At 47.1% G+C, this 6684-nt stretch overlaps 1 protein-coding gene across 1 annotated transcript in view; it reads right to left on the bottom strand.

Annotated features, from left to right (window-relative positions):
- Window positions 1-1317: 1317 nt before the first annotated feature.
- CSUI_001729 (helicase) overlaps window positions 1318-6684 on the bottom strand; it is a gene marked incomplete at its 5' end in the record, with an annotated part of 7281 nt that continues 1914 nt past the window's right edge. Inside the window, 2 exons of the mRNA XM_068061934.1 lie at window positions 1318-3539; window positions 4427-6517. Coding sequence (XP_067926089.1) covers window positions 1928-3539; window positions 4427-6517 — 3703 coding nt within the window. The remainder of the gene's footprint in view (window positions 3540-4426; window positions 6518-6684) is intronic.

Below are 6684 nucleotides of genomic sequence, written 5' to 3'. Positions count from 1 at the left end.
GAGACCCATGTGGTAGGCGTCAGTCACGCTCAACGAAACAAGGTGTCCTGTTCGGCGGAGGAAGATGAACGCAGTTTCTTCCTCGCCTGAAGGATCTCTACTTCGATGACCGGCTGCGCGGGGTGGGGCCGTGATCCGCGATGCGTACGTCTGTTTACAGTGCGTTTCTGGCTGTCCGCGCCTCCGGTCGGCCGCAGCCTATAGCGTCGCGTGCGCGGTAGAGATTACGAATCCAGGGCGCCTCTCATGTCACACTTGTGTAGTGGGTCGAAGAGGTGCGTGAGCTCTCGGGGTCCGGGTCCGGGCGTACGCTTAATGGGATTCCTAGCTTGGGAGAACCTATCTGCTAGCCGTAAAGCTTCCGCAGTTCGGGCAGGCAATGGCGAACCGTAGTGGAGTGCGGCCAGTTATGAAACTGCCGACGGCACAAGTTGTAACCTTCTACTCTCCGGCCCCTCCCCAGTTCCCTTTCGTTATTATGCACCCAGGTCTAGCAGTATGAAGAAGTCGCTTTCGGCAACAGTTCATACAAAGTCAACCAACCGCAGAGACACTGCGCAGAGCCCCAGGGCGCTGTGAAGGGGAGACGTGCCATTTCCCCTGGCGCGGAAGGCGTCATGCAGAACTAAGGTGACCCATGAGATAATGAGAATTTCAAGGGATGACGAATGTCGGATTCTTTCCGTCACTGGCAGGGTCCCGGTTCGGGACTTGACCACTGGCATACCCAGGACGCCTAGAACGCATAGGCTTCTCAGGCCCCTCGCAACCTGCAAAGCCACCCCTGCTACCGAAGTGCAATCTCGTCCGCTCGAGGGAAAGCCGTTCACCACGAGCGACTACCTTGGTATATGGTATGGAGATCCTCACTCCCGTGCCTTGCAGCGTGATGCTCCGAATTATGCTGACAGAACCACCCTGCCGGACCGCTGCCTACGGCTTGACGACGTGTCGTAATAATAACGTTGTAAGTAGAAGTCGTTTCTGCGGGACGACTTAAACTCGCGTGTATACAGATACGAATTGACTGTACAAATATACGTGTATATATCAACGGATTTTTTTGATCCAGGAGAGTCGCATATCGGAACATGAGTAAAAGGAAACTGCACACACGTAGCTAAGAAGCCGGCGCTTTCACCGTGTTGACAAGCGAATCACACAGGACACTTGTTAACGACGAGAAGACGTCGTGTGCAGGAGTGTCTTTCTTATGTGAGTTCGAACGGACACATCTCGGGACCTGCGCGGATATTTTTGGTATAGATGTATGTGACTATAGATAGATATAACTGTGTACAAGTCGGTATGTACACAATCCGTGCTTGGGACCAATCAAACGGTCTCTCCCTCTTCAATTTTTCAAATCATTTGTCAGCACGCCTACAGGCTTACTCTTTACCTCGCTACACCTCTGAAGAATACACATTATCGCCTTCAACTACAGGTGGAAAGTAACGTGAAACCTTGATCCCACTGGTCTTCCTGATAGGAAAGCCCCGACGGGCTTCACCTTTCTTTGCAAGACGAAATTCAAAACACACAACACCTAGCGGCTCACGCTTCGATTGCCTGCATGCTATAAGACGAGAAGTGCATACTACAGCCCTACACCCGTCTCGTGACAGAGAGGATGAGCAGCCCGTTTCCTCTCTTTGCGTGCTAGCAAACCGCGGTGCCTGACAGTAGCGTGTAGCCAACTGTGCGTTGTGTGTATGCTAATCTTCCATATACGCCTTGAAGGCTAACACAAATAGATTGTTTGGAGTGTACTGACAGAGATAAACAGACCCTAAGAACACAAAACAATGCGCAGCCGCGCTGATGTGCGAAGATGACACGTAAAGAAACAAACTACATGGACTTCAAATGACTGGCTCATTTTAACCCGTGTATTCACTGTTGTTTTGAGCTGTTCACTTTAGTCTTAGATAGCAGCAAGAATGTCCTCAAGTTCCTCCTGCTCTTCTTGAGAACTTTTCCCGTTAGCTATACTCTGCCCCGATGAAAAGCATGGAACGGTTTTGGGGCCAGACTGTTGATGGTCGTCATCTCCACGTGGTGGCACTCTCAACTGGCCTCTACCTTCGTTAGTAGTTGAAGTTCTTCCGCTTCCCGCTACTCTGTTCTCTTGGAAGTAAGAGGTACACCGGTGAGTAAAAGAAGGAACATGCTTCATCATGTTATCTTCTCCCCCTCGTCCCTCCGAGGGACCGCCGCGGCTACAAGATGGCACGTCATCTCCAGTTCTGCTTCCACCTTCCCTGCTATCAAGATCACTATGCGTGGCCAGCTCTTCACTTGCATTCCCCAGTTCTTTTTCATCTTCACTCTTCTCTTCTTGTTCACGAGCTTGCTTTTTATCCCTACGTCCATCACCTTCCCTACATTCTTCTTCCTGTTCGAAGATTCGAATAAATTCGCCCTGACAGCTCTCGTCAAACGCTTCTCCAACAGAGCTGCCACCACGACTACAGCTGCGTTCTCTTTCGTCTGTCTGTGCTATACGAGAGAAGCGAGGAAGATAAAGACCAGCGTCATCCTTGTCATGCGTCTCGTGTCCTGGACACATCTCAACAATCTCCTCCACTCTTTTCACCTTAAGATCCTCCATATATCTAATTGGCAGGTTTCGATATGTCTTCTCTGAAGGTCTTGCCAATACATGAGCTCTTTCATTCGCTTGTTCAACTTTGTATTCCTCTTGCCTCAAGAGGATTTGTGCCTCCTCTTTCTCTAAACATTCTTTCTTTTCGCAAGAAACTACTGAAGTAGAACTCCGCTCTTGACTAGTGTCTTTGACGGGCCCTTGCCCTTGGATAGAGGTGTCCTCTTTTCCCCGCTCTCTCGAATTCATTCTTTCGTCCCTTTCCCTTTCTTGTTTTTTGTCGCCTGTTTCCTTCTCCTCTTCATCTCTGTCGAACGATCTGCGACGGCTAAAGTCCCGTTGTAAAAAACACGAATAATCGGTGCCTTCCTTCCTCAACCCATCGGGTATGGTCTGCCTAGATATTTGTTTCAGAGAAATCTCTTCTTTGTTCTTACGGCTTTCTTTTCCTACAGCAGATTCCCTCACTAAAATCCTCTCTCCCTGGTGAGTCTGCAGTATCTCCGTGGAGCACTCGCCTTTCACGGCTCTCTGGTCTACTTTTTGAACATCTGGCACGCGACTGTCCCCCCGTTTCTCTTCAGCAGCTAGCATTTGTTGGCGGAAAAGGTTAGCTACCCGTGGTGCTGTAACAAAGTGTCGGTGTATCGCATGCGCGAGAGCATCGCAATCGTCGAAGACGTACAAGTGGGGCCCGAACCAGCGGCAAAAGTAACTGGTGGATGATGCATGTGGAGGTGAAGGAGGTAAATTATGCGTAAGTGGAAGCTGTGTGGAAGGAGCCATAGAACTTGGTTTAGAAGAAAACGGAGAAGTGGCCCGACCCGAAGTTTGAGAAGAAGGAACCGCCGCTTGTTGCATAATGAGGCGTTGATTAGGAGGTTGGACGGGATGTCGGCAATCAAGCAGAATGACAACGCCGTAGTCGAATCTACAAAAGCACCGAAGTAAAGCAGAGAACATAAGAGATATACACACAGACAAAGGAACGAGAAAGAAGAAATTGAAGACTACCTAATGACACAGTTGGGGGAAGACAAGGATCTGGCATAAACTTGGTCTCTGTGTAGCCACCACCACTTGGAGAAGCGACACGTTCGGTCTAAGTGGACGAGCCCCTTCAAGAGAGGAAGATAGAAAGAAGAAGAACGGATCGAAGCCGACTGGATCGGGTGCTCCTACATATCTTGATCTTAAGTATCGATATGACTACAAGCATCACGCAAACTAACAACAAACGAGAAAGACTGAAGCTTGCATAAGAAAGGACGTCATCTTGTCCTGACAAGTGTGTGTAAGGCCACCATCTTCCCAAGCTGTTCGATCCATATCTAACGGCAGAGAACCAAAGACACGAGCTCGTTCATCCAATAGACAGTACTTGCTTGCCATACTTGCAGGTCATGATGCTGAAACTTCTTCCCACCAGGGGTGCTCTACTACATGGAAGTGATTCTTAATTCAAGATGAAGGAGATTTGGGTGCAGCAGTACTTATATACTTATGCGCAGGGACTATAGCCAAGCAAGCCGAAAACGCCATTCAACGTAGAAGAGAAGTGGATCATTTATATTTTGTTCTCGAGTTGCGGAGATCTGTACTTCATTATGAGATGAGACAACCGACGAAAAATGAAAAAGAGGAACGCGTGCATTTCTCTCTTTTCTTTCTCCTGTTCTCACTCCAAAACAAATCATCGATGAGAGTGAGAAAACGATGTTTCATTCTTTCGTCTACATTTCCCTCTCCATATTTTTCTCCCTCGCTCTATGCATCTATCTGTCTGTCTGTTTTGTTTCTCTCTATGTCTGTACCTACATGTGTCGTACACATCTTCCAATAGCCTGATTGAGAGCTCGATACGCTTGAACTGAGTACCATCGGCGTCCGTCCAACCATCCCTTTTGATTTCTCTCCACATCTGCATGCCCTGCTATAGAACCTGCCGTGTCATTCTGATGAGTATAAGTCATTTTCTGATGGGTTTGAGAAACACCAGGAAGAAGAAAAGAGGAACAAGAGAGATCTCCTCCTGAGGTCACTGATCTCTGGGAGAAGGGAAGATTCTTTCGATACAAAGCTTCACAGCTTATCTGTTGTTGGGTTCGCGCAGAGATTCTACTCGCAGAGGAACAGGAGGAGGAGGAGGAGACCATCGTAGTAGTAGTAGGACCAGTCATTGTAGGAGTCGGTAAGATCGAGGAACCTGAAGGAGTCGGTTTCTGATCAGTTGATAAGATTCGAGACGTTCCTTTGACATTCGGTGAAATAGAAGAAGAGGGTAAGGCTAGAGCGGAGGGTTTTTGAAGGAAAGGAGATTGGAGAATAGCAGTAGACGATAGAAGCATTTTGCTGAGGACGTCATTAAATTTCATCTTCTGTTCTACCTTAGGATCTCCAAAAGCTGGGTAAGGAATCCCTACACATATAACTCCACGGCAGTAGTCATCATTGAAAGATAAGCCTTCACTGATCTTTCCTCTATAGACCGCCAATAACAAAGCACTTCCATGCATATCGATACTCGAGTAGAACATCGATTTCACATCCGTCTTCTGTCCTCCTTCGACTCCTTCTCCTCTGCCGCCTGACGCTTCTGTTGGGTTGTTTCCTGGTCTTCTCAAGAATGGTGTAAAAGGAAGGGATGAAGAAAATTGCCCGTTTCTCCCTCTTCGGTTCTTCTCTAGAAACTCGTCTTCATCATCATCATCGTCTTCGTCAGCTTCATCATCGTCCTCATTTCCATGCCCCTCAGTCTGTGCAGAATGAGAAGGACATCTACGAAGATCTTCCTCAGAACCAGTTTCAACTAAAATTGTCTTTTTGATTCTTTTCAAAGCACTCCATACGCATTCATCTTTATGATCATAGAGACTCCTTCTTTTTAAATCTTCCTCACTCACCATAGACATTCTATTCTTATTGTTCCTGTCGTCCTTATAAGTTTCATGATCATTCCTAAAGACCGTATTATGTTTGTTGATATGAATACCACCCTTCCTGCCTACGTCGATTTTCTTCGTTCGGAACCATTCCCCTGTCACAGGGTTTGGAGGCGAGTGGCCTTTGTTTGTCTTTGGAAGAGCATTCCTCAGTTTCCCTAGTATTTCATCGTCCTCTACCTTTTGAGAGAAGTCTTTAGCATTATCATCTAGAGCTGAATGGAGTATGACATCGTTTCTTCTTCTTGTTACGCTCATTGATCTTCCTTTTTCATTCCAAGACGGGTTTCGATGAAATCCTTTCTTTCTTTCGATATCATCGCGATTCTTCTTTCCTGTGAATCTTTCGCCTTCCGAGAGATTCCAAATTCTCCTAGCTCGTTCAATCATCCCATATGAAGGAAGAAAGACGAGAACGCCACCTGGAATAACTTCAGCAAGACGGACAATACACCATCCAAGATTCTTAAGAAACTCAGGACTGCTTAAGTGTTTATTTGAACATGTTAGAGGAATGTTTCTCTGCTTACTGAGAGATCCTATGAGAGCAGAAGAAGACGAGCAAGAAAGAGATGGACTCATAGATCCCATAGAAGAAAAATTGGTGGTGCTGGTGGTGGTGCTAGTGATAGGCATGGTGGAGGGAGCCGAGGAAGACGAAGATATGAGGGAAGACGAAGAGAGTTGGATGGTAGTAGATGACTGTGTCTGTTGTGAAGAATGTGTTGGAGATGAAGTACATGCGAGGGTGTTCTGATGAGACGTATGATTACGAGATGGATTCTGCGAGGGAGATGAAGAGGGTTGAATGTTTCCTGATGTCATTAAAGAGATTTGAGAAGAAGGCCTACCAACTGGCATTGTACGAAGACATGCAATAGCTAGCTGCGGAGGGGTTATCACGTGAAGCGCTCGAACAGGAGGCGTAGGAAGAAGTCGACTGGTAAAAGAAGGGCCTAGCTCGGATCTGAAAAACAAGAAAAACAAGAAGTGGCAAACGACTTGATCTCAGGTACTCCAATTTTCCGTATGACGTTCTATCTTCTCTTTTGCATGGACAGGGGGCTGAATATGGTCGCTTATACCCCCCTGCCACTATAAGATCCATGTGTACATGATAGATAGATAGATAGA

Source organism: Cystoisospora suis (genome assembly GCF_002600585.1).
Source record: "Cystoisospora suis strain Wien I chromosome Unknown contig_687, whole genome shotgun sequence".
Classification (NCBI taxonomy): domain Eukaryota; phylum Apicomplexa; class Conoidasida; order Eucoccidiorida; family Sarcocystidae; genus Cystoisospora; species Cystoisospora suis.
Note: the sequence above shows the minus strand (reverse complement) of the source record. Positions and strands in the feature narration are given on the sequence as shown.